Genomic DNA, 26,486 nt, shown 5'->3' on the forward strand with positions numbered 1-26,486 from the left:
TAGTGTACATTTCAAGGCTGACTGGCCATGATTACATTCTGGTAAAAATCCTAAGTAGTCAGCCTTGTTTTCTAAGACTGAGCATCATTATTTTTTTTCTTCTATCAATTCTATTGTTTCTAAGTCTCTAGCTTAAAAAGTCAATTTCCAGAGGATTTTTCTTTTTTAAATTCACTTTCTTTTATGCCAACTTTTCAAAGCCAAAGAAAGGACAAGAAAGTATTTTTCATTTGACACCAACTAAAAATAATACCTCATTTCATGAAAATATTACTCATCATATAACATTTTCTGCCATATTTAGTATCATTAATAAAAAGAAAATCAGACAGTGATTATTGGTATCATGCATATGGCCTTAACTTATTAAAAAAAATGCCATAACTCAATTTATAAGCATGTTTAATGAACATCTGCTATGATCCCAATACTGTTCCCTGCCATCTGAGGCACATTAGAAAAGCATATGTGTGTAATGAAATAACAGCACTTACAGATCTCAAAAACTTCTAGAGGAAGCAAATATTCTAAATGTTTAACAATAATAAAACAAGTAGAGTAAGGGAACTTGTAACAAGTTGTTAAGTGAAATATTACCATCTCAATCATGGATGTACATGTGAGCCCATTACCTGTGATGGCTGAGACATAGTGTCTAGTTATTTTTGTATGCCTCTATCACATTGTGTCTGCCTCCTCAAATAAGTGTATTTCGAAGACCTTTGTATGTCTTCCATTCCTCTTCATTTAGAAAGTAGTCTGAGAATTTGTGCAGAGGACCTCACTGGGTGCTGGTCTCTATAAGCATTTACTTTGCTTAGAAATTAGCATAAATGATCATAAAACTAAATGCCTGACTGAATAAAGCACACTGCTTTTAGTACTGCTGTCTCATATAAGTTATCTTTTCCCAAAAAAATGAAATGTAGAATCTTTCTGCTTTAGTAACATGAAGGAGCTTTGCATTTTTTTTTTTCATTAAGGGCAGAGATAATGGCCTTAGAAAACCAACCATACTTTGGCCCTTAGTAACAGCACTGTTTTATTAAATCACTTCATTCTTACCACTGTATGGAGTAAGAATCCTTTCCTTTGCAAGCCGTTGTTTACTTGGCTGATGACCTGATTCTGTTTTGTTGAGAATTACATTGGATAATTCACCTCTTACTTGGTAGATAAGTAGATAAAAATAAATCAGCCTAGATAAACAGTACATTCAGAATATCCTTTAGATGTGCAAAACAGTTAGCCAACTCCTTCAATTCATTTAGATTAAGAATATTGTGTAACTCACTTGCTGTCTTTATTACAGACATTAGGATAAATAAATTATGTTATCATGACTAATAGGTACTGCATGTGTATTTCATTTTCTGTTGTTAACACAAAATGCCATTTTGGCAATTTAAAATATGTCTAGGATAAGGAACACTTCATCTTCTTCAAGCCTCCTCAATAGTATACCAATTTCTGAGGAAGATGGAACATCCTAGAGATCCTGTGCTTCATTTCCTTTCCTCTCCTCTCCTCTCTTCCCCTTCCCTTGGCTTTCTCCCTTCTTTCCTCTTGCCTCCCCCTTTCTTCCCCCTCCCCCCCCAACTAAGCCTACTGTTCTTTGTTTTTAGAGGAAGTTCAAAGACTGATTTTATTATTTGGCTGGAATTTCAGAATTTAGAGGCAAGGGGTGGGGGAAGGAGACGTTTCTATCTTTATTTCTTTCCCTGACAAAATGATCTTATCTTTTGAAAATGTGTCTCATCTGGGTATGTGTTCAGTTGCTCCTTTTATCATTGTTTTTCCAAATATGATATAGTAATTGTACACTAAAATTGCATAGCTTTTATACAAATTGAATTTCAAGTTTTCCATAATATTTGAAAATATCAACTCTATTATAAAAACCATATTCTCAAGGAATAAACACTAATGGAAAATATGTCTGAAATATAAATCAGCTAGCAACTGTTTCTAAAAGTGCATACATTTTGTAGTAATCATTTAAAGAGATCAACAGCCCAAGATCCAGTTTATGAAATAATCACCCAGAATAGAAAAGCTTGATTTATAGGAAGGTTTATGTCCCCTGATTATATCTTCCTTTTGCTAAACCCTTGCTTCTTTCCCCTGCCTTTATGGTGTATAATTTCTCCACTGTGTTATCAGCCGGATTTGAGCCCCTGCCTGCTTAAGACTTGTCTAATCTTTTCATACCACATGTGGAGAGTTTTTGAATTATTATTTGGGGTCTTTTAAGATATTGTTAAGTCAGTTTAATCGTGAAGGATGCTAAAATGGACCACATACTGGCTGGAGGCTTCAGTTAGAACGGGAAGCCTGTTTGCTAGACCACAACCCAATTATCCACAAAACCCTTTTATATTTGAGTTATGAGTAATATTCTTAGTCCATTATATTTATACTGAAAAGATGAGTGAAAGCTGTCCCCCAAGTTGAGTCACTTTAGAATATAGTATCTAGAGGAATAGGCATATTTGCTTTTTCTCTCCTTCCTTGATTATATATATATAAAATTCATTCATTCATTCATTCATTCATTCATTCATTCTAATAGGGCTCTACTTGTACAGTTGTTATGGAGGGAACTGATAGGTCTCTGAACGTTCTCTGTCCAAACATTACTACCTGCATCCTAGGTCAAGTTTCTTAATCCTTGAGACCTCAGTTTCCCCAACTATAAATTGGAGATATGATTTGTTCCTCCTCTTCTTAGGTTGTGAAGAAGAAATGTGATAGCATATGGGAAGCTCTTGAGTTTTACCTGGCATCTAGTAGGCAGTCAATAGAGAGAAACTCCCTACCCCTAACAAGATTGAATGGAAACATAATCCCGATTGCCTTGCACTTACAAACTAAGTGGGATACTCAGTAGGTAATAAGGCTAATATAATACCTTATTGATAGTTTGGAACTGGCTCAATTACTATACAATCAGTCATTTACATATTTTATTACTTTTCCCCTAATTATCCTCTGCCTGTAATTTACCAGGCTATTATAGACTGGTTTGTCCTTTATTTTTGCCCAATATACATCTGTGCATCCCTAACTAAATTTTGAGGTCTTAAGATCAGAAAATACTATTATCCCATAAAATGTATCACAACATTGCCATTTTATGAATAGTTGGTTGCTTAAAGTTTGCTGGTAGGATCCGATCCATACTTAATATATGCCTGAGATAAGAAATATCAGTTCTATTTATTTCATCATGCTTCTATAAATTAAGCAAATTAAGTAAATCATAGTACTGTCTAGCTCATTTATTTTATCATGTGAGCTGGTTTTCAATGATTAAGTGCACTGTGTGGTGATTTGAATAAATATTTGGGATGACTGTGGTGGGAAAGTTGACCATGAACCAATGAACAATGGTTCAGTTGCATGGTCATGTGCATGATTGTAGGTTAATCATAGAAAGAAATAACGATAAGTACTGACATTCCATCTTTTCTTGGTAGTATACAAATGCTAATGCAATTTAAAAGGTCTCTCATTGCAAAACATGCTTTTAGGTATACAAATACAAGATGAGAGACATTAAAGGCTTATGGTTTGGCATCCTCAGCAACAGAAGACTTAAGTAATCCATTTGGATTTAATGTCCAATTAGGTGAGGTATTATGTCTTTTATAATGAAATATAGTTGTGGAAGAATTAGAGGTAGACTTGGGAGGATGGGTTGTTTAATTGCACTAGAAGAGTTCAAAGCAAATGCAAGTCACCCTGTAGTTCATTCATGCATTTGATTCATTCAATCAAAGATGATTCTTTTGTGCTAAGTTCTAGTCCTTCACTGTCCAGTACAGTAACTATTAGTCACATGTGTTTATTTAAGTTCATGCGCACTGAAGTAAAAAAAAAAAATTAAAAATTCAGGCACATTGGCCATATTTCAACTGTTAGGTTGCATTTAAAATTTAAATAAATTTGAAAACTAAAAATTCAATTCCTCAGCCTCATTAGCCACATTTCAATGGTTTATATATGCTATTGGCTACCACGTGGGATGGCACAGAGAACATTTCCATTATTGCAAACAGTTCTATTGGACACCCTTAATCTAGTCACTAATCTAGTACATGAGGATACAAAAGCAAGTGAGACATTATTCTGGCTTTCAAGGACTAATGGTCTAGTGGCAACCACTTTAAACAGACCATTAAAAACATTTAACAGATTAATCCTCTTTGAATGTTGAAAAAATAATTATGCATTGAATTAATATAAAAGATTTATTTTTGAAAGCCCACAGAATCTAGATCTGAATATATTCTCTGGTTCGTTACTTAAAGGTCTCTAAATATTTTCTCAGATTAAAAACACGTAAGTATCTTTCAAAGCACAATTAAAGATGAAGGACAAAGATTACCTATTGCTTGAGTTCAACAGTGGGACAGTTTAAGTTCCGTTCACCCAAAAGCTTCTGTTGGCTCACTGTTATTTTCTTTTACTCTAAGCACAAAGCATAATTCAAGACTCTTCCACTCATATAACCAAACATCTAGAGAAGCTATCTGCTTGGTGAGAAATTATATAGAAATTATAATATCTATATTACATAGATAGGTAATATCTATAGATAGATATTATATATAATAATATCTATAATATAGAGAGATATCAGAGAGTATGAAGAAAAAGGACATGGAAATATAATAACAATGAGAAGTTTTTGAGAAGAGTGGGTATACAGCCTGGGATAAAGAAGGTTCCCCTAAAGATGAATTGATTTGGGGTTTAATTGCCTAGTTTGTTTATATCCCCTACTAAAAATGAAAGTATGTTGCTTGCTAAACTGAATTAGAGCAAAGTGGAGCTTGAGCATCTTTAGGGATATTGTCATCATGCTGGGGAAGCCAAATAAAACTCTCCTCCAAAGATAAAACAGCTGAGCTGAGCATTTTTATGGAACTCCTTCAGTTATATCTGATTCTATGAAGAGCTGGTGAATGTGGCTAGTGAAAAATAAAGACAGAAAGAGAGTATGCTATTTTTACACATTTGTATTTGCCTTTTCTTATCTTGAGAGGCTTTTTTAATCTATGCAGTTTATAAAAGCATTTATTGAGCACTTACTATGTGCTCAGTCCTCTCTAAGGTGCTGGAGATAGAAAATAAAATAAGATGGACAGAATAATACCAAAAAAAATAGGGATGAAATTTTTGATGAAAATATGTCTGTAAGATACATTGTTCTATATCATACTGTGGATCAAAATATTTCCTCTTTTTTTAAACCTAAAGTTACAGTTAAAAGGTATTAGTGTATAAATACTATATAATTTAGTGCATTTATATGTTATGTTATTATAACATAACGTATAACATTATATGTTTTATATAACACATATGCTATTTAATACACATATACGTTATACACACATATATATGTTGTGTTTTCGTGTGCAATATTAATGTATTTTAGAAAGGATCTCAAGAAACTTACGGGTGACCAACCTGATATGATACCCAACCAAAATTAAATCACTTCACTATTTTTTGGATTCTTTTTGCTGTGGCTTGTATTCTGCCTGCTGTAATATATGATAAATCTTATGTGCTACACGAAAAGGCAATAATATGACGATTGTTCTTTAACCCCAATGTTCCTGCATTATTATATTGTTTTAATAAAGGTATTATTTCTACTCTGTAAGAAGATACCTAGGGAAAAGAAACCCATAACAGGTCCCTATTCTATGAAAACTGTTTTCTGTCTCAGCCCAATCTTCCCACACCTTGGGTGCCCCAAATCACATCCAATATAGGAGTTGAGTTGAGCCATAATTTCTGGTTACAGGATATTTGACAGGTACACAGGATTGTCATGGATTGAAATTGAAAGATTTGGAGGTGATAACACATAATTACTGTGTTTGATTGTAGCTGTTAAAATCGGAGTCAAGATGTTGCCCATCCATGTTCAGGAGGAAATGATCATGGAGTTTGTATCAACTGGAAGTTAAGCAGTAGAACTCTGAACCTATGGTTAATGCAAGTAACTTTTTAATTACCACCTTTTTTAACTCCATAATTGGTGTTCCAGGTCTTCTAAATGGAAGGAGAGTGAAAGGTGATTAAGAACAATAATTCAGAAGTCAAACTGGTTTTGAATTCTAGCTTTTTCACTTACTAGCTAACTGGGTCTGCTAAACTACCATTTCCTCAGACATAAAAGAGAGATATCTTGCAGGAATGTTATCAAGCTTAAAAGAAAATCTGTAAAATGGATCACAATACATCGTCAAAAGATTATTCAGAAGATTAAATGAGATGATTAGTGTAAAATACTTAGCCAATCCTGGTACTTAGCCAATCCTCATTAAGGTAGCTCTTATAATCATGCATTCCTCCATTGCTGGATTCTAATTATTCCTCATGTAATCATGTTCTTTAACACTGCACATAATTTGTTCATTTCTATCTCTGTGCTTTTCACGTGTGTTTGAAATGATCTCCTTTTTTCTTTAGACTATTTCATAAGTCTCTTCTATTTCTATTTTAAGATTTTACTTAAGATTTCTAAGAGCAGAAGCCTACTCTAGCTAAGTCACCACATGGATCAGTCTCTTAGCCTGCATAATCTCATTTTTCACTCTCCAAATTTGTTTGAACTTTATCATGCCCTTCATTCATTCGTTCATTCATTCAACAAATATTCATTGTGTGCCCACAATGAGCTACCCCATATTATCCAGTACTGAGAATTCAACAGTAAAAAGGAAAGACAAAATTCTTATCCTCATGGGGTATTTAGTTTGGTGATGGGGAGATACAATAAACAAACAAAAATACAGCTTGCAAAAGAATAAAAAAGCTTATGGGGGTATAGAATGAGGAGGATGGAGATGATTCTAGAAAGGGAAAAAGGGCATTTAAGGGGATATCTGAATGAATTTGGAGGGATGCCAGCAAAGATCTTGGGTGGAGACATTTCAGGCAGAGACAATAGCAAGTGCCCTGACCCTGGAGAGGAAGCACAAGAAGACCACCCACCATGCTGCAGGAGAGCAAGAGAGAGGGAGAACGGGAGACAAGGGTTGACAGGTGGCAAGGTCCAACCAGGAAAAGCCTTGGAAGCAACAGTAAGGAAGGTAGATTTAATCCTCAGTGCAGAGGCATCTGTGCAGGAGGGAGTAATATAATCTAATTTTCCTTTTTAAAGTGGGAGTGAGACCAGAGAGGAGGCTAATATAGTAGTTTAGTCAAGAGATGTTGATAGCTCAAGTTTTGGCTTTAGATTCAGGACACCTTTGGAAAGTAGGGACAAGTCTTGCTCCAGGGTGTGGGATGGGAGAAAAGACCGGAGTCAAATTTACTCTTAGGTTTTTGACCTCAGAAGCTTCGTGAATCATGGGGCCATTTTTTGGGATCAGAAGACTGGGCAAGGAGCTGGCTTGGAGGGCGTATGGGACAAATCAAGAATTATTTTTTGACACATTAGGTTTGAATATTAAATGCGTGCAGGTTTTATTTTCTAATTAGACTGCATTTGAAGAAGGTGCCTAGCATTTTGAATATAAAAATAAGAGAAAATGCCACATACTGCTAGGCCAGTGGCCAAATGCAATGTGGTATTTAGCTTCTAATTGTGGCAAAGCTGAACAATTGTTGGAAAAACATGGAAGAATTCCCCATGCTGTAAACTGTAAAACATCTGTGCCCAAATATCCCTAATGAATGCACTACAGGGATATGCACATTGCCATGCACAGCAGACATTCATAAATTTGTCCATCATAGAGAAGCTTCCTTCTCAGAAAGCCTCCCTACAGACAGTGAAGTATAATTTGATGTGGCTGCTACCAGCAAGAAGTGCCTAAAAGGAGCCTCTGATCTGCAGCCCAGTCTCCCAGCTGCCAAGATTTTCTGAGGAACTGATCCAAAAGGGACAAGTTAGTGCCAAAATAAATGTTATCCCAGAACCAGCTTGTTTTCTGACATGTACTTTGCCTGTGTTCACTAAACAGGAGATTGGATTCTAATGGGATGTCTGTTCACAGAAGATCCAGAGGTTGAATCACCTTATCACTCTGGGACTGCATTGGAATTTTACCAGCAGAAGCTGGGTTTAGGCCCGAGTGGAGACCACAGAATTAAGGAGGAATTTGCATTTGTCTTCCAACATCCCTTTTCTTTATCCCTTTCTCTGTCTGTTCCCTCCCTCTGGGATGGTCTATCTCATTACTTCAGAGCACCCAGAGTCTAAAACATTTATCCAATGATCTGAAACATAATGTTGAAACCATATAGTAACTTTGACATTGTTGATCCCAATGATGGAATTTTGCAAAGAGTAAACTGGAATTCAGAGAGTGGAGACCAGTCCCAGGTGGGTCAGAGCACTGGTGGCATCAGTAGGACTGTGTGTAGATTCCTGACCCAGGGTTTTTATGTGAAACAACTCTGCTGGCAAAAATTGTGTGTTTGCTTTTGTTTATGCTTTTTATTTTCTGAAAGTGCATACAACACTAAACCAATAAGCAAAAGACATGGGTTTAAGATTGATGTGATCTTCATATCCTGCTATATATTTTTGAGAAAATCACTTTGTTATTATTATTTTTTTAAGTAGGCTTCATGCTCATCATGGAGCCCAGTCTGGGGCTTGAACTCATGACCTTGAGATCAAGACCTGAGCTGAGATCAGAGTCAGCTGTTTCACCCCCTGAGCTACCCAGGCACCCCATCACTTACTTTTTCTGATTCTCAATTTCTTCTTATAAAATAGGGATCATATTGGCTGTATTACTTTCTTAGGCCTGCTGTGACAAACTGCCACAAATTAGGTTGTTTAAAACAACAGAAATTTATTCTCTGACAGTTCTGGAGACTAGAAATCTGTAATAAAGGTGTTAGCAGAGCCACACTCCCTCTGTAAGTTTTAGAGAAAAATCCTTCCTAGTTGCTGGTGGTTTTTGGCAGTCCTTCTCCCCTGTCCATGTCTCTGTGTCTCTTTGCCTCTTTTTATAAGAACACCCGTCATGGGGCGCCTGGGTGGCTCAGTTGGTTAAGCGACTGCCTTCAGCTCAGGTCATGATCCTGGAGTCCCGGGATCGAGTCCCACATCAGGCTCCCTGCTCAGCAGGGAGTCTGCTTCTCCCTCTGACCCTCCCCCCTCTCATGTGCTCTCTCTCTCTCATTCTTGCTCTCTCAAATAAATAAATAAAATCTTTAAAAAAAAAAAAAAAGAACACCCGTCATATTGGATTTAGAGCCCACCCCAACACAGTATGACTTCATTTAATTTAACTAATTGTATCTGCCAATGCCTTTCTGGAGACACATGAATTTTCGGGGGATACTATCCAAGCCAGTACATATGCACTGCCCTACAAACCCCACAGATTGTTAATAAGATTCCAAGTAATCTGAGTGAGGACTGAGCAAACTCTGAAGTATATGTATATATGTGTGTGTGTGTATATATACACACACACACACATATATACACACACACACTTTTAATTAATGAAGAAGCTACATTTTTCATTAAAAAAATAATCTCAGTCATTATCTCTCAAGCAGAGAAGTACTAAGAAACATCCTTAGTTTCCTTAAAATCATACTTGATTATGCCCCTACCTTCTTCCTTTCTCCAGAGTTCTAATCCTGCCTTGTAGGCTGTGGGACATAGTGTTTCCTGAATATTAAGGACTGCAAACCACTCAGGTCGCCCTAAAGGGACTAAAAAGTGAAAGGAATCATCTGGATAATGAAGTTTGCAGAAGCTGGCAGTGAGAACGGTTACCAACCGCATGCTCAGATTCCCAGGGTTTGATCTTCAGTTGATAAAAATCCCACGAGCATTTCCTCCTGAACAGTGATGGCAACATGTTGACTGTGATTTTAACAGCTACAACCTAAAGCAGCAATTGTGTGTCATCACCTTAAAATCTTACATGTTCGGCCCATAGCAATCGCCTGTACCTGTGAAATATCCTGTGAGCAAGAATTCTGGCCCAACCCAGCTCCCATGATAGAAAATAAAGTTAAATATGTCAAACTTAACACTGTCAGAGCTCGGATTTGAACCTAGCATAACATTCCTGCCACAATGCTAATGTGCCAGTGGGTGTGTGCGTGCGTGTGCGTGTGTGTGTGAGCATGCGTGCGTGTACAAACTAAGATTAATGATGATCATTTCAAGGCAATAGAAAAAATAATTAATTGAAAGGTAACTGCAGTTTAACAATTCTTTAATGAGTTAAAATTCCTATTACTTCAAAAAACAGAGCCATGATAGAATGTTTTTTTAAAAAATCCCAACATTATTATGCTTCAGCCAATCTGAATGAGTTATGCTAACTCTACTGCTGATGAACATGCTAGGTATATAATTTGTACTCCCTGTTATAAATCACTTACTTGATCTTAACCCTCAGTCTGCTGCCTTGATTCAAAATCTTATCCCACAACCTTGCAAGGAAATAAAAAATAATTATTATTACTTCCATTTTTCAGTGGGACTAGTTGGCTTGTAGTTCATGCAAGCTCTTCACAAAAATACTTAAGAATCCCAGAAATAACTTTCTGCTACCTCTGGTGTTATGTTTCGTCATTTAATATATTTAACCACAAATAAAAATGTAATTATAGATTTAACGTATCACTGACTTATTTTAGATTATGCCAAGAGCTTGATTTTGTCACTTTAAATGTGTTTTGTTCTATCTCCCCTTACAATTTAATGTTCTTATAGTAATTTTGCCACTCTCTTTGGAAATATTGAAATTTTCCTCCATTTCAATCCATGAGTTCTTGAATTAGCCTAGTAGCACTACCTATATCTGCCATGTTCAATATGGTATCTACTAGCCATAAGTGGCTGTTAAGCACTTGAACTACGGCATGCCCACACTGAGGTGTAAAGGTAAAAATAAACACTAGATGTTAAAGACTTAGTATGGAAAGAGTGTAAAATATCACATTAACAAAACTTATATTGCTTATAGTTTGAAATGATAATATTTTAGATATATTAGGTTAAACATTATTATTAAAATTAATTTTACTTATTTAATTTTTACTTTTTGAATGTGGCAACTAGAAAGTTTAAATTACTATGAGCATTCATGGCTCACATTATATTTATACTGAACAGTGATGATTTAGATGTATATACTCTTCTGTCTTACAACCAGCTAGGAGGAAGTCAAGAAGGTAGCCAATGTGATATTAAATTGAGTTTGGGAGTTACTGAAATACAGTGGTTAAATTTAACCCTCCTCGAAGAAATATTTCTTAAAGTCTTACCTAAATAGCATTCATAGTTAACCATTATTTTCCTTATTTGACTCCACATTAATGGACATCATAATCAATAGCCTTTGAATGTTTGAGTCAAAGGCATTTTTTTCCTATTGGCCTGACACTTTATGGGACCAATGAAAATAAAAGCAAAGGAAGTGGGGCTTGGAGAGAGAAAGGAAGCCCTTGATCCAGAGCAGCGCACCAGTGTCTCTGTGTTCAGTTTTACTTAAAGTCTTTGTCCAACTTGTGTGAGATGATTTACTGCTGAAGTCTATTTGTCTTCCTGCTGCTATCTCTGAGCAAGCCTAAATCTTCCATGTGGTTAATAAACTTCTTATCTTTTGAATACTGAAAATAAAATAAACTTAATCCTCAGGGTGGTTCAGTCAGCAGACCGGGAGCCTTTTAGATGCTTCTTAGAGATACAGGACAACTAGGTTTTCTGCCCTCTGCGATTATCAATCTTCCCCTCGCATGCATGTATGTGTAAGGGCGTTAAAGGTGCTTCTCAGTGATAAATGTCAGTGGAATCGCAAAGTGAATATTAATTTCAGTATTGCCAAGGTCAGATGTGTACCCAGGTTCATTGTTATTGGCATTTTTATTGTTGCTGCTGTTAGGAAAGATATTTTATCTTGGGCTCTTTTTGCAAGAGTCAGGAGAGAAGGGGAACAAAATTTCTTAACATGCATCTACATTACTCAAAGAAAAGTGCCTTGGCACAGCCTGATCTGTTAATTGGAGTAATTCTTTTGAGTGCCTTAAGAAAGATCAAAATGTGGGTTTAGAGGAGCTAAGGAAGGTGGGAACAGAACAAACAGATGATCACAAAATCTTGAGACTAGCTGATGTTCCTGAAAAGTGGCTGGCTATGTATGTGGAAAAAGAAAGAAAAAAGATCAGGAGAAATAAAGAAGAGAAAAAGTCTGTGATGAAGCCCTTCATTGAAGTCAGGTATGAAATTATCTAGCTAGGAGCTCAAGAAATTAAAAGAGAAATGAAGATAAAGAAAAATATTAGATTATGACTGTCCATCTGGGGATAAATAAGCCATTGGACATGTCTGTATAGAGTGAATTACCTCACACCCCACAGTGGGTACCAGCACTGTGATATTCATCTGCCAACACACCACACCCACGCACCTGACTGGTCTAATTTTAGTCTAGTATTAATGATCTTAGTGAACAACACCAGAAACATCCAGCTATGCAAGTTAGAAATACAGGAGTCGCTCCTGGTGCCTCCTTCCTCCTCACTGCTCTATCTCCAATACATCCAATGCTGCTGGTTTTACCCTCCATATAGCTCCTGAATCCCTCCCACTACCATTGTTCTAATTCAAGCTGTTAATCATTGTCTTCTGTACTATAGAATATTCTCCCAACTGGGCTCCCAATACCCACATTCACCCCCTTCAATTTATTCTTTATGTAACTGACAGAGTACAAAATGCTTAAACTCATCAATTCCATTCTGATTCTTACAATAAAAGATGAAAATCTTCCCAAGGCCTTTAAGATTCAGTATGGTCTCACCCCAGCAATCTCTCTCACCTAATCTGAATCCCTCTTCTTGTTCCTTGTGTACTGCAACCTTAGACTGTAAATTCTATGGAAGTTTTCACTGTTTACCCCATCAATTCATCCAATGCCTGGCACACTGTAAAAAAATTACTTAATATTTATTGAGCACTTACTTTGTGCCAGATGCTATTCACAAATTATTTATTATGAATCTCCACAACAAACACATGGGGTAAGTATTAGTATTAACCCCATTTTAAGATAAGAAAAATTAAACTCAAAGATATTAAGTAGCTTGACCCCAGCCACCTAGCCTGAGCAAGGGTATGGGATTTGAACCCATGTCTTTCATTCTGGAGTCCATACTCTTTACTGTTACTCTCTCTCTCCAAAGCTTATTTATTTAAATGGGATCTGTTGGCATCTCCTGAATCAGAGAAGATCAGATCTCCGATTTCTGTGAAACCTATGTGTTAGGAGGATAGAGTTCTAAATTTCTTCCTTAACTTATGGTCCCTCCCAAAAGAGTCAGTTTACCCAAGGCAGTTCCTTATCTTTTAAAGCCTAGAAATAGATAAACAATAAATCTCTTCCCCAAAGAGATAGTATCTTTTTAAGATGGGATCTTTTTGTGGTAATATAGAGAAATCTGCTCACTTGACTTTCTGAAAAAGATTGCCACTTCCTTCTTCTCTAATAAATGGCAGCAAGGATCTTTTATAAAAGCAATCTATACAAGTCATTTATTGCTCTATTATAGCTACAAACATCAAATATTGATTCTTCCCATACTGACCATAATACAAACCAACTTTGAGAAAGGTTGCCGGGATTTAGTTACATTATCACCATGGGAAACACTCCAGGTTGCACACAAGCTAAAGACACCTGCTTCTCTGATGCATATCTATTTATAGAGAACCGACATTTTTGGGTGCAGAAATACAATCCTGAAGTATATATGAGTCTCAAATAAGTGTGAAGCAAGCAAGAGGTCTGTGCATGCCTTTCCGAGGAATTTCTGCTTGCAAATCTTCTGTAAGAATTAAACATAAATTTATGGTCTGTATAATAACAGTAAAAGTAACTCTATGTGGAGGATTTATGAGGAGGTTGAAAGGCTTAACTTTTAGGTATTATTATGACACAGCAGGCAAATCTCCACTCTTACCAGACACTCTCTTGGCCACATTTAATTTGTAAACATAATCCTGATTCAGGATTCATGCTATACCTTACACAACTATGGAGTACTATGTTTCCTATTTCCCTGTCACATTCATCATTTCCTCATGGTCTTCCAACTATCTTGAGTATTAAGAAGAACAAATATTCCTTCCTCCAATTATCTGAGGAGGGAACCAAACTATGGAAAAGTTTAAGGGACTTGAGTCCAGGTAACAGTAATATTAACTACCATGTTATCTGGAACACTTGCTTCTCTATATAGCCTCATATAATCCTAGTTTAATCCTAGGATTTATTTCTATTATTTCTATTTAGAATTTCTTTTTATTTATTTATTTGACAGAGAGATAGAGCGAGAGAGAGCACAAGTAGGCAGAGTGGCAGGCAGAGGGAGAGGGAGAACAGGCTCTCCTCTGAGCAGGGATCCGGACCTGGGGCTCGATCCCAGGACTCCAGGACCATGACCTGAGCTGAAGGCAGCCACTTAACTGACTGAGCCACCCAGGCGCCCCTCTATTTAGAATTTCTTAAAAGCTCCTGACAACTTCTTGGAAAATTAACTTGATTTATTTTTTTCTGAACACCTATTCCCAAACTGAAGTTTTAGAGACATTTTTAAATAAAATTTTTAAACTTCCTTCAAGTATCTTGAGACACACCATATTTTCTTAAAACTGGTAGAATATTATTTGATTTGTTGATAATACTAACAAAATAGAAAAACACTTTATTAATTGATAATTCTATGCTTCTGGTTCTTTCCCCAATATGAGATCAATTGTGTCATCTTTAATTTAGTTCGCTTTGGAATTCTTCTCATTATCTTTACTTAGAGGCCTTATTGTCAGAAACCTTCCCCAAGCTATATAGCAGTTTTTCTATTTACCAGCTTGTAAATTCTATTCTGAAAAAGCTAATTTTAAGGCCATTACCCATCAAATTCATTCACACCCATGTATACTGATTCATCAGATTCCTTCTTCACACCCAAACTTCCTTGTCCTTCCTTTTTCCATCAGTGCAATTCTTTTTTTAAAATTATTTTATTTATTTGAGAGATAGAGAGTGTGAGTGCATGCCTGTGAGGGGAGGAGGTGCAGTGGGAGAGTAGATATCTCTGAGCAGGGAGCCCTAGCTGGGCTTGATCTAGTGACCCTGAGATCATGACCTGAGTGGAAATCAAGAGTCTGACGGCCAACTCACTGAGCCACCCAGGCGCCTCCATCAGGGCAATTCGTAATTGTTCTTCAAGAAACGTTCTTGACCAAATTCCCATAACCATCCCTAATTACTATATACTTCATCAATAGATATATGTCTAGAATTCTTACATACTTCATTGTCTGCCCAGAGTGGTTTTAATCTTGGTTACATACAGTTTGTTGTTCATATCTAGGTGTTTCCTGTGGTGTCTTTTCTTTACTAAATTCCTTGAAAATTTCTACCCTAATAAAATAGTCCACAATACTGAAGGTAGCACTGTATCCTGAACACATAAAAAGTATGATTAGACTTTAAAATCACTGGCACTTTTATCTAAAATGGAATGTAACACAATGGAAAGTAACTGAACCCAAGCTATTCTGGAAAAAGAAATTATAAGGGGGGAAAAAAGCCAGTGTGATTAAGTTTGTATTACATCTAGCCTTCAGGAACATGGAAACTTAAGGACATTTGGCTAAAAATTTAAGTTTTTAACTTCAGTGTTTGGTATATTGTAAGCAATTTTCCTAGATCGTAAAAACAATTGCTTTTGACACAACTTAGAAATCTTCGATTTAAATGGTTTGAGACCTCAATCATGCAGTCAGGAATCTACATTCTCCATTACATTTTGTATTTCTAGGCCTTGCCTGTTTTCTAAAGTGAAGTTAAAAATACTCTGCTTACTTCACCAAGGCTATTTATTACTTGACTATGTCAGGAAAAACCAGAGCTATCCCACAAAAAGACCTTATATTGAAGTCAATTTCTGAAACCACTTTTTTTTATCAAACTGCTTCTACTTCTAGTTCTAAGAAGATTACTTTCAGTATTATTTTTCAGAGAGACTCATTAAAGTTCTTCTCTACTACACTGTCAAAAATATCCATCATTTGAAATATGAGCATATATGTGTACATGTGTATGTGTATATGTATATGATATGTAAGTCATATATATCACACATGTTATATATATGTGTGTGTGTATAGATGTCTCTATATTTCTCTACACACACACACAGAGACATAGTTGAGTATATTGTGAGTTAGCAGATGCCACCTATTAAAACCCTAAATGAAACGATCAGGCAATAACCACTTCCTCCAACCTAGTCTAGTCAGACTTCTGTGGTTTTGTAATAGAAACCCACCCCATAGTTTGTGCTTCCTTCTTGCCAAATTACTGTCATATCTCCTAACTACGTATAGTTCAGTCAAGAAGAGATTTCATTATGTTAATAATTACATTGTCCACAGGCTTTTTGATGTTGCATTCCCCATACAGAATAGAAACAGATTTCATAGAAATATCATTAAAGTTGTTAACTACAGGAGGAAAAAAAAATCAAAGAGGCAATCAAAGCATGCACTTTATTATCAATAAATGCAAATCGTTTCAGGAATGGATTGCATTTGAAACACATTCAGTTAGGAGATCATCAGCAATGGAAGCCACTGTTTAAATAAGAGCTTTGTGGCCTAAATCCATTTAGATCACTATAGACAATTACTTAGATCCATTGCTCTCCATTTTAAACAATGAACTCAAGAATCATTTTTAAATTAACAAATGAATAAGGAGGTAAAATCATGCTCAGAATTCTGGCCTGATTTGAGGACATGTGAATTATAGCTCATTATTTGAATGACAACACATGAGATTTTTTTTTTTTAAATACACTAGTACTTTAGTTCCATTAAAAAAAAAAAAGATTTGGTAGCTGTTAAATTGATGATTTGGGAACAGTAGGACATATTGTACTATGTAGTCATTTTGAAAAGACTTTAAATATTCCAATGTTCAACTACATATTATCTGACACTAACATTTGTCTTCATTTCGGACTTCCAGCTGAGAAACATCAGTATAATGGTGAAAAGACATCAGCCTCATTCAGTATTATGAAGCCAGTAGCATGTCTTGATCCTTCTAAAGCTTTTTCTATGAAAATCTTATATTTACATTCTTATTTAGAAGGGATTATTTAAACTCCCAAAATATTTTTAGAACCTTATATTTGATAAACTGTAATTTATATTTTAGTCTGATTAATACAAATATCAAATTACTTACAGTAAAAAGGTGGCAGGAAGGTAGACGTGTAGAGAGATAGTAGAATAGAAACGGCAAAAGAAAGGAAGAAAAAGAAAAAAGGATGTCATATATGCTATGTGACTTCTTGATCGGCAAAAGCTCTAACATCTTGAAAACCTAAAATATTTGATGAATTAAACCAGATTAATTGAAATGCCTTGAATTGCCTATGATTTAGAAAATGAAATAGAAAAAGTCTATTTCTTAAACATGTTTCAGCTTTTGAATTTTGTTAAAAGTTGAAGATGTCTCTTTAAACTGAACTTATTGCCATATTTCCCATCATAAAATAATTAACAATCATTACAAATGAATCAATATCAAGGAATCATTGGTTTGGGCGCTGGGTGGCTCAGTCAGTTAAGCATGACTCTTAGTTTTGGCTCAGGTCATGATCTCATGGGTCAGGAGATCCAACCCTGCATGCGGCTTTGCACTCAACGGGGAGTCTGCTTGAAGAGTCTCTCCCTCTCCCCCTCTCCCCACTCGTGCATGCATACGTGCACGTACTCTCTCTCTCAAATAAATAAATAAATCTTAAAAAAAAAAAAGAATCATTGGTTTTCAGAGCCAAAAGAAGCCAGAGATATTATCTAATCCATTGGGCTACCACTTGGGGAATCATAGACCCTAATGACGGAAACTATGGACACTACACCAAAAAATGTACACAGTACATTCTTGAAAATGTGCATACAATTTCAGGGGCTCCATGGACTCCTTGATGCCAATGACTGGTCTTTATCATAAGTAAAGTAGGGGCAAGAAACTATACCATCTGACCCTCATCTTAATCAATTATAGCTCATTAAACTGATAGTCTCTCCTCTTTCTCTCTCTTTCTATCTCTTGCACTTGTGCACACACATACACGCTCACATATACAATACAAACACACATTCTGTCTTCAGTATGATTATATATGATAAATGATGCTGTAGTAAAGATTCGGCTAACTTTTATATGCCATTTTGGAGGTTAATATCCAATAAGTTCTCATTATAAAGTGCTCTGTTACACTATACATTTATATATATAGTGAGAAATTACTGTCCCCAGTGAAAATAGTGACATGTAATACAACTCATTCACTCCAACACAAGTATTTAGTTTGTTCTTAGGTAGAGGTGTTATAATGAATTTCTACTGAAATGAAATATTGACATTTAAAAAGGTGGTTGGTTGAGCTGACGTTGATTGATGAGTTACTTGCATAGATTATGCATCTATTCTGAAATCTTGCCATTCTTTGAAGAAATAGGTAACTCTGATAGAGATGAAGAGAAATTAGATGCAGTTTGCCACAAAATTATTGTCCAACTGAGGGGATCAGTGGAGATTATTAAAGACATCTTGGAAATGATGAGCAGTTAAGGCCATTAAGTTTCTTGACTGACATACTAAAATGTAATGAAATGGAAGGCTGAAGCTGTTAACTGTATCGATTTCACATATAATTCCCATTGTTGAACATTTTTTGTTTCTCTTTTTCTCTGTCTCTCCTAATATGCATATAATACATCACATATATAAAACTATATAAGCTTGCTTAAATATATAGATATAGATCTGAATAAATACACAAATATATACATGCATATCTCCATAATTAACATAAAACACAGTATATTATCCACACACCTACGTTTGGGCTATAATTCAAAAGGAAAATATTAGGGAATTCACGAATTTGAATGTATAACACTGTTGTGAAGAAAAATAAGCATGTACTAGCATAAATAATCTTGACACTAGCCAGGGATGTTGTAAAGAAAAATATTCCATATGCAGGCAGTATTTTGGTCTTAATATATGATGACTATATCATTTGATGTTAATTCTTTGATGTTTTAATGTTTATATTTACTTGGGACAACAACAACAACATCATGGTATTTTAATTTTAATACATGACAATGTTAAGGAAAATCAACAAATGCAATCAGATCATAAAACAAAAAGTTGAAGTAGGAGATAGTTTAGTACAAAGATGCAATCCTTTTTCAGAAAAAGCCAAGTGTAAACCTTACAACAGCAAATAGAATGTTATCATTTGGCTGGAATTGATGAAAACACATACTGCTGTTAGTGCACACTTACACCAAATGCTTTGAATGTTCTTTTTTTACTTCTGGTGTCTATTATCTCTGCTTAAAATTCTTCTGGAATTCCAAGCACATGTTTTTCCCTGATACTGTCTAATGACCATTAGGAAGGGAGAATAATTCAGTTGTGAACAATCAGAGTAGGCACTACAGTGTGAATTGAATCTCAATTACTTACCACCTGATGTTGTCTTATAGGTAACCAAGCTATATATGCATATAAACAAATTACACAGTGGACAAAGTATACCCAGGTTCATGTTCATAGAACAAACATGGACATATATACCAACTTTAGTTCTTGTCAGGTATGTTAGGAAAACACTGTTTTCTGATCACTTGGAGTAACAATCCTGAATTAACAAAATCAAATGAGTTAGACTATGCAGAGTAGCTATTTTTATTTTAGGACTATTGTTTAAAGATATTATTTATTTATTTGTCAGAGTGTGTGTGTGTGTGTGTGAGAGAGAGAGAGAGAGAGAGAGAGAGAGAGAGTACAAGCAAGGCTAGCAGCAGGCAGAGGGAGAAATGGGTTCTCCGCTGAGCAAGGAGCCCGACGTGGGACTCGATCCCAGGACCCTGGTATCATCACCTGAGTCTAAGGCAGACGGTTAGCTGACTGAGCTACCCAGGCATCCCTAGGCTTGTTACTTAGGGTAACATTTGATAATTGTATACAAATTATATACATTTGACACATGCTTATTGAGTATGTTGCATATGCCTAGCATTGTGCATGTCCCTGTGCAGAAGACAACTGCTCCTATTATTTGGGAAACTAAGTGGAGTGTTTTGACCGTTCTCCTGACAAGAAGCCTGGACACTAAGCAGCCCTCCCTAGGCTCATCAGGGGAGGAGTGTGGCCTATCGGTAGTCTTTGTGGGGATGCTGCCTTGAGCTGTAGACATCTGGGTAGTCTGTCTATTCTCCCCATGATGCCTGATTGAAGTGGCTATGAGGCTGGCATAGACCTAGTCTGGTGGGCTGTGTACTCCCACCCCCACTGTGCTAGGCGGCTCCCTCAGCTTGGCCTTCCAGATTCTCAAGTGGCTTGCTCTTCTTCCCATTACCCCTTTGTGTTCCAGTGGAACAGATGAGCAGAATCTTCCCAAACATTGTCTTCCCTTCCTTTCTCCAATAAAGGGAGACTCAGTCATCTCCTAGGCCTTTTGGAGTCATTCTGCCTTGGGAAACCTTCCTTGAATGTGGAGTGATGGCCTTGGATGTTGGCCTTTTTTTTTTAATTTTTTTATTGTGGTGTTAATCACTCTACATTACATCATTAGTTTTTGAAGTAGTGTTCCATGATTCATTGTTTGTGCATAACACCCAGTGCTCCACACAGAGCGTGCCCTCTTTAATACCCATCACCAGGCTAACCCATCCCCCCACCCCCATCCCCTTTAGAACCCTCAGTTTGTTTTTCAGAGTCCATCATCTCTCATGGTTCGTCTCCCCCTCCTATTTACCTACCTTCATTCCTCCCCTCCTGCTATCTTCTTCTTTTTTTTTCTTAACATATATTGCATTATTTGTTTCAGAGGTACAGATCTGTGATTCAACAGTCTTGCACAATTCACAGCGCTCACCATAGCACATACCCTCCCCAATGTCTATCACCCAGCCACCCCATCCCTCCCCCCACCACCACTCCAGCAACCCTCAGTTTGTTTCCTGAGATTAAGAATTCCTCATATCAATGAGGTGGATGTTGGCCATCTTTAAATCTTAGTCTTGAGTTCTAGAATGAGCCATGTTTTCAGTAAGCAGTGCCCTTTTAGTTTAGCCACAGGAGAGCTAGAAGGAGCACATTCAGTTAATACTTTATATATCACTGGGCCACAAAGAATATGCTCTGTGGTTTCAAAATCCTGGTTATGGGGTGCCTGGGTGGCTTAGATGGTTAAGCATCTGCCTTCGGCTCAGGTCATGATCTCAGGGTCCTGGGATCGAGCCCCACATTGGGCTCCCTACTTGGCAGGGAGCCTGCTTCTCCCTCACCCTCTACTGTTCCCCCAGCTTGTGCTCTCTTGCTCTCTCTGTCAAATAAATAAATAAAATCTTTAAAAAAAATCCTGGTTATGTCACATTCAACATGTAACTCAAGCAGGTCACTCAGACTCAATTCTCTTGCTCCTTTCTTTGTGTCTCTTCCTTAGAAAAATAATAGATTCCAAATCAGAAAACCTCCCCTCTTAAAATGTTTGCATTGTCATTGTGAATATATCAATAATCATAGAAGCATGAAAATTATAATTTTTATTACTGTTCTTTAAAACATTGTACTTTGAAAATCCAGTTGAACAATGTCAGTGGGCAAGTTTTTCTTTTGCCTTTTTTCCCCCATGATGCAAAATGTCTGCTTCATTATAATACAGTTCTAATTGTATCACTATGAACTTTGACACAGGCAAGACTCCCCATTGTTGTATAGTATTGTCTACTAAAGTCACCTTTGTGAAATAAAGAATTTTCCATAGAAAAATTACCCCTTCCTGGAATAGTACCAAGGTGAGGGCCCTCTCATAAAGTGTCTGTCAAAATACAACTCTTTGGGAGCCAGAGTTCTCCCTATGGAAGAAAGGACATAAAAGGAATGGGGAACACAAGAACAAACTCTATAGAGATGGGTTGGAATAGGAGGTATCTCTGTAGAGTTGTGAAAAATATATGTGTGTACCTGTATATTTGAGTATATGTATGCATGAATGCATTTCTGTATGCATAAGTGTATATACATTCCTGTTTCTCATTCACCAGTAAGACCTGGAAGCAAGACATCCAAGTAGCAATGAACATAGCTAACACCTAGATCTTTGTCTTGAATACCATTTCCCACTAAAAGGAAGGAGACATCTCTGGAAAAATGTTTGATTCCAGAACTGGGGCAGGATCAAGATGAGCTTGGAATATATTATGCTAAGAAGACAGGAAGTGTTACAATAAATGATGAGACATGTTAAAAGGACAGAGGAACCAACTTAAAGAGGACCTCACTGGCCAAATTTGAACTGGACAACTTGAACACCAAAATAATTAGGGACAATTATGAATTATAGACCATAAAAGAGTAGAAATACATGTGCCCATGCCAATAAGATACACATAAATAGAAATGTGGGTTTTTGAGGCATCTGGGTGGCTCAGTCGCTTAAGCATCTGACTCTTGATTTCAGCTCATGTGATGATCTCAGGGTCCTGAGATTGAGTGCCACATGGGACTCCACACTTAGCACAGAGTCTGCTTGTCCCTCTCCCTCTGCTCTCCCCCTGCTTGTGTGCTCTCTCTCTCTCTAAAATAAATAAATAAAATCTTTAAAAAAAAAAAAGGAAAATGGGTTCTTGTTTATAATAGAATGTTGAGTGCCACATGGTTAATGTGGAGGAAGTGCTTGAGTAAAAAAAAAAAAACATTTTGTAACCACCATGCTGAAAATGGATTTATCAAAAACTATTAATAGGTGCTAATTCTAAGGGATTTTGGTACATAATATATTTAAATGGTCCTGACATAGTATCTCCCGACAAATTGCCTATTGGTTGTAAGCAGTAGAGCAGGGGTTTGGGGTCGGGAGGGATACAGGGGAACCAGTTAACTTTACAGTGGAGAAATCTGGCAGCACCTTCACCAGGTATTCAGAACTAATATAACAAACCAGGAAGGGAGAGAGGTCTTATGCCTCTGGACGTGATGCCCTGAGGAGACAGACATCACACATGTTTCATTTCAGTCTAGAATGTATCCAACACATCCAACACAAAGAAAACACAAAGAAACAAAAACAAACCCCGAATAAGTAATCTATTAATTTGAAAAAAAGACTATAGTCTTCGAAAGTATAAATGACCTAAAAGATAAAGATGGGCTTTGGAAATCTTCCAGTATAAAGCTAACTAAAAGATAATGACAGTGAAATGCAAACTTGACCCTAGACTGGATCCTGAACTGGAGAGGGAAATGCTACATAAATTACATTATGGGGTCAGTTGACACAATTGGAATGCAGATGATGATTAGGTGAAAGTATTGTATTAGTATAAAATGCACTGAAATTCATATTATTCACGTACACATCAATGCTTAGGAAATATGCATTTGGGGGTAGAGAGCCATAGTTTGTGTAACTTCATCTGAATAGATAGTTCAGATTTTCTGTCTCTGTATCTCTCTCTCTATTTCTCTTTATATGATAAATGCAACATATATGTATATATGGAGAGAGAGATAGAGAATATATGCATACCTGGATAAAGGGAACATGGGTGTTCTATGTACTATTTTCATTCTTAAAATTTTCTGTAGGTTTAAAATGATTTTCAAGTAAGTTTTTAAGAAATTGTTAACAATCGGGACCCTTGGGTGGCTCAGTGGGTTAAGTGTCTGCCTTTGGCTCGAATCATGATCCCAGGGTCCTGGGATCAAGTCCCATATCAAGGTCCCTGTTCAGCAGGGAGTTTGCTTCTCCCTCTGCCTGCTGTTCCCCCTGCTTGTGCTCTCTCTCTCTCTCTCTGACAAAAAAATAAATAATTAAATCTTAAAGAAAAAAAAGAAATTGTTAGCAATCATTTGTTAAGGTGAAATAATGCAAATGTCAATAATAGAGATACTTAAGATCTGGGGACTAGTGGGAAAATATGTGAAGGTGATAAATAAAATATATCTAAATATTTTTATATTAATTTATAAATAAATATATATATACGTGTGTGTGTGTGTGTGTGTGTGTGTGTATATATATATATATTTCCCCCAAATGAATGTGTGAGCAGTGACGATGCCTTAAGGAGGCTGGATACCATGGAATACATTCTGAAAAATGAGTGATTCAGGGACACAGGCACAGCACTGATCTAAGGTATTGTGTTATCAGATCTCTGTCAGCCAGGTTTTCACAGACTGTTTTACTCTGGACATTCAAACTCACAAAATTCTATTAGAGGCCTAAAATGTGCATCTGTTCAAAGCTAGGTGGTATTTAAGGCTGGAGAAAATGTACAGTGTGTTTAAAATAAAATTGTTATATTTGCAATGATGAAACCATTTAATTTACGATAACTAACATGGGTATTGGATTTTCAGTTTACAAACCATATATTTATATTTGGGTCCATGAATAAAAAATTATGCACAAATTCAAAATTTGCAAATCTGGAATTTGAGAGTTTCTTAACCCATGTCATACCCAAACTTGATCTGACCTTATGCTATGCTATGTATAGTCTTTGATAATTCTGTTTGATGTGAATATCATATATTTTGCTGCAAATATATGATTTGATAACAGGGTGCTACCATAGACCCCACTTGGGGTGTTAAATATAACACTGCACAGGTAACGTATTACATTTCCAAAATCTGAAAATTTCTAGATCTCAAAACATATCTGGACACAAGTGTTTTGGTTAAGCGATTGTGGACCTGTGCTATATAATTTCTTTAATGAACAAGGTACTTATTCTCGAGTAAGTAAAGTAGCAGTTAAAGAGAAAATGGAATACTAGAAAGTGAAATTGAAAATTGATGCCAAAATTAATTTAAAGGACTCAGACTTGGTCAAGATTTTAAAATGCAGACATAAATAAAGATGTGGTACGTTATCCATAGCCGTGCTGCTTATTTGAATTATAAGTAGAATCATGATGTACAAGTATTCTAATAGTATTTTCTCTTTTTCCTTTCTGTGGTTATTACAAGCAAAGGCATACTGGCATAGTGGAAAATTTTCCATACTAAGAATTTAGATTAAGAATCCACCACTTTTTCTGTCATTTTCCTAGTCATTTAGATTCCTTGACCACTTTTCTCCACTGTAAAAATGAAATAAGTAATTTAGATTAATATAAGTCCCCTCCTGAATTGCAAAATGAAATAATTCTGAAATTCATTACTTTATATTTACATTTTATTTTCTTATCCCATTTGGTTCTAAAAATAGTACATAGGGCTATAATATCTTTAAGCTATAAAAGATGTATGTTGCTTATTTTGAAAAGAACCCTCTTAGACTAATCAATTTCTTTTGTACACAGTGCAAGTTCCAGGGCCAGTAGAAAACCTGCAAGCTGTATCTACCTCACCTACCTCAATTCTTATTACCTGGGAACCCCCTGCCTATGCAAACGGTCCAGTCCAAGGTTACAGATTGTTCTGCACTGAGGTGTCCACGGGAAAGGAACAGGTAGGCAAGGGAAGGGGCCCAATGCTGCCACCTATTGGATGTCCTAGGACCAGAGCCATAGGAGGAAATCTGCAGATTCTTGGTACAGTCCAGTCCAGAATGTTAACTGGATAGCTGATCAGCTTTAAAGTACTTGTTATTAGAAACTTTAAACAATTTAATTGAATTCTGATTGTAAGAGAGGCAATTGGGCAATGAGATAAAGTCACTATAAAGGATGTCATTTTTCTTTTTTGTCTGAGTAGGGAGTGGCCCGTGCCAGTGTAGCCACATTTGTATTAACTCAGCTGGTCCTAGAAAGCATTTGCATCGTGAGTCCTTATCTTAAGGATGATTGATCTTTTGTTCAATGACCTCAGTCAATTGTTTTTTTTCATTCTTGTGTATTTGAGTTATTTCTATCCTTTCCTCACCATGAGGTTGTAGTCCCCTATCACTTTTCGTTGTTTTCAGGAAACCTCATTCCAGAAGGCTACTTGCCTCCTTCTTACATTTTGCTTCTAATCTGTGGTTTGCACAGACCCCTGAAAATAGGAAAATTAGATTTTCAGATAAATAAGTATTTAGGGGGACACACATGAAACTCAGCAATTCTGTTTTGTGACACATATGTGACTACTGAGATGTTTACTTCCAAATTCTCAACCTCATGTAGAGAAAGATCTATAGACAAGGGAGCAGTTAAATAAGAAAAACCAAGAGCCCACCTTGGGATAACAGAGTTCTTTGAATGTGTTATGAAGCTTGCCAAGCATACAGTGGTCTTCATGCTTCCACATAAACTGCATGATAGAGATTTTGCTTTAAAAAAAATATTTGCAACAGTCCAATTCAGAAGTAGTTCAAGCCTTAATTGCACGATAGGAATCACTAAAATCTCCTTATTTATAATTATCCATCCCATCTTTTAT

At 36.3% G+C, this 26,486-nt stretch overlaps 1 protein-coding gene across 3 annotated transcripts in view; it reads left to right on the forward strand.

Moving 5' to 3' along the window:
• DCC (DCC netrin 1 receptor) overlaps positions 1–26,486 on the forward strand; it is a 1,177,272-nt gene that overhangs the window by 840,152 nt on the left and 310,634 nt on the right. For all 3 annotated transcript variants that reach the window (XM_035724067.1, XM_035724068.1, XM_035724069.1), the window contains exon 10: positions 25,427–25,575. In XM_035724067.1, the coding sequence (XP_035579960.1) occupies positions 25,427–25,575 (149 nt within the window). The remainder of the gene's footprint in view (positions 1–25,426; positions 25,576–26,486) is intronic.

This window comes from Zalophus californianus, chromosome 14 (genome assembly GCF_009762305.2).
Source record: "Zalophus californianus isolate mZalCal1 chromosome 14, mZalCal1.pri.v2, whole genome shotgun sequence".
In the NCBI taxonomy this organism is placed as follows: Eukaryota; Metazoa; Chordata; class Mammalia; order Carnivora; family Otariidae; genus Zalophus; species Zalophus californianus.